General features: G+C 53.6%; 1 protein-coding gene across 2 annotated transcripts in view; it reads right to left on the bottom strand.

Moving 5' to 3' along the window:
• The window catches only part of LOC118211896 (disco-interacting protein 2 homolog B-A-like), a 78266-nt gene that overhangs the window by 4522 nt on the left and 71244 nt on the right, over window positions 1–2500 (bottom strand). For both annotated transcript variants that reach the window (XM_035389461.1, XM_035389462.1), the window contains 5 exons: window positions 2190–2299; window positions 1428–1558; window positions 993–1161; window positions 456–626; window positions 160–221 (listed from right to left, as the gene is read on the bottom strand). In XM_035389461.1, the coding sequence (XP_035245352.1) occupies window positions 160–221; window positions 456–626; window positions 993–1161; window positions 1428–1558; window positions 2190–2299 (643 nt within the window). The remainder of the gene's footprint in view (window positions 1–159; window positions 222–455; window positions 627–992; window positions 1162–1427; window positions 1559–2189; window positions 2300–2500) is intronic.

The raw sequence follows: 2500 nt of genomic DNA, 5'->3' as shown, positions 1-2500 counted from the left end.
GTTCAGTAAAGACACACCGTCCCGTCAGTCCTGCCGCCCTCCTTCCCCCAACACGTCCCTCGTTCAGTAGAGACACACCGTCCCGTCAGTCCTGCCGTCCTCCGTCCCCCCAACACGTCCCTCGTTCAGTAAAGACACAGGAGGCCAACCCAGCCTCACCTGTCATGGCGGAGCGACTTCATGTCCACGTAGACGATGGAAGGATCCGGCCCAGCGGTGCCCTGACGGACAGACAAACGGACAGAAAGATGTAAAACGGGCCTGAGTCCAGTGCTCTGACTGCTGCACCGCACTGCAGTGTGTGCTGATGTCATACGAGCATGGTGATGTCAGACGGGGGTGGTGATGATGTCATACGGGCGTGATGATGTCATACGGGCGTGATGATGTCATACGGGCATGATGATGACAGACGGGCGTGGTGATGTCATATGGGCGTGGGGCAAGACACGCACCTGCAGGCCGATGGCCAGGTTGACCCGGGACCCGAAGGCGGTGCTGACGGCCCGGGGGGACAGGCCCAGGTCTTTGAAGAGTTTGGAGAAGGACTGCGTGAGCGCCAGACGGGGGCGCTCCTCTGCGATCACCACACAGCTGCGCACACAGGTCAGATTCAGACCCCGAGCCTGGAGATGGAGGGAGAGGGGGAGGGGGAGGGAGGGGGGGAGAGGGAGAGGGAGAGAGGGGAGAGGGGGAGAGGGAGAGAGGGAGAGGGGGGAGGGAGGGAGAGAAGGAGAAAGAGAGTGAGACAGAAGTAATTGTACGTGTGATTGTGTGTGTGTGTGTGAGAGATTATGTGTACGTGTGACTGTGTGTATGCGTGTTATGATGTTTATGTGTGATTGTGTATGTATGTGATTATGTGCGTATGTGATTGTGTGTATATATGTGTGTGATTCTGTGCGTATGTGATTGTGTGTATATATGTGTGTGATTATGTGTATGTGTGATTGTGTGTACATGCTTGTGTGTGAGTGAGTGGGGGAGCTCACCTTCAGCGTTTCGGTTTGGGTGCCCAGGCCCTTGGTGCAGAGCTCCATCACAGAGTAGGAGCAGAAGGTGTCTCTGATGCGGTACTGACTGAGCGTGCTCAGCCACAGAGGCAGGGCACTCTCCAGCTCCAAAGGAGGGATCAGGATGGACTGGTGCCCTGAGTACACACTGCAGAGAGACACACCAGATTACACACACACACACACACACACACTGCAGAGAGACACACCAGATTACACACACACACACACACACACACACACACTGCAGAGAGACACACCAGATTACACACACACACACACACACACACACACTACACACACTCACACACACGCACACACGCACACACGCACACACGCACACACTCACACACTCACACACTCACACACTCACACACACACACTCCCACACTGGCCACACCGTCCCGGGTTTACCTGCAGAGGCACCACATGACGAAGCCCAGGCCGCAGTAGGGGTCCAGGCAGATGGCGACTTGGCGGGTGGAGTACAGCTCGCACTGCAGCTTGATGGAGCGGCAGAGGGCGCTGACGGCCGCGTGGGACACCTGCGTACCCCGCCCCCCCCCCAGTGAGTCACGCTTCCAAAAACCCCCAAACACTCACACAACCGACAGCGCGCTGGACAAATCCATCGGCCAGGCTTCTGCAACACCGGGGTTCTTTTTCTCCATGGAGAAACAAAAGGCGGCCATCTTTCCCTCTTTCTCTACTGCCTCTAGGAAAGCGTGGCCAAATACTGATGAAAAGTTTTATTAGACGCTCGGCAGAATTGAATTGGTTTATTTCTTTGATAATATGTAATGGCGGCAGTTGTCGTGTGTAGAGCTGTAGCAGAATCATGCCTGTTTCTTGTATACCTTAGCAGAGCACTTCCAAAACCCTACACAGGGGTGAAGACAATTCATACAACCAACAACATGCCGAACAAAACCATTTACTGTGCTTTTGCAATACCACCGTCCTTTTCTCCATTGAGAAATAAAATGCGGTATTATGTGAAATATTGCATACACTGCAAAATTTTGCACAGGGTACCTTCCGAACCCCAATCTTTCGTTATTTTAGGCAGTTATCATCAGTGCCAGTGCCAGCTAGCTTAGCAAAGTGTACAAAATTCAGGAATAATGCTAGCATGCTAGCTAACGTTTACATCCAAAGCCAGCTAACAACAGCTACCTTAACACCGGTCAGCATCCCTGTGGTGGACACGCTGAAGTCCAGGTAGGCCAACATCTCAGCGGTGGGCGGCTTGTAGAGCTGAGGGGGACGTCTTCTTGGGAGGTCATCTGTGGGTGAGGGGGGACCGGGCGGGTCAGGTGTGATTCCATTGTGAGAGAGGAACAGTGTGTGTGTGTGTGGATGTGAGAGGGTCACACTTTGCCTGTGTCTATGATGGTGAGAGAGGAACAGTGTATGTGTGTGTGTGCATTACCTGTTTGTGTATGTGTGTGTGTGTGTGTGTGTGAGGGTCGGACTCTACCTGTGTC

The sequence above is a fragment of the Anguilla anguilla genome, chromosome 13, assembly GCF_013347855.1.
Source record: "Anguilla anguilla isolate fAngAng1 chromosome 13, fAngAng1.pri, whole genome shotgun sequence".
Taxonomy (NCBI): Eukaryota; Metazoa; Chordata; class Actinopteri; order Anguilliformes; family Anguillidae; genus Anguilla; species Anguilla anguilla.
This window is presented reverse-complemented; position numbering and strand designations above follow the sequence as displayed.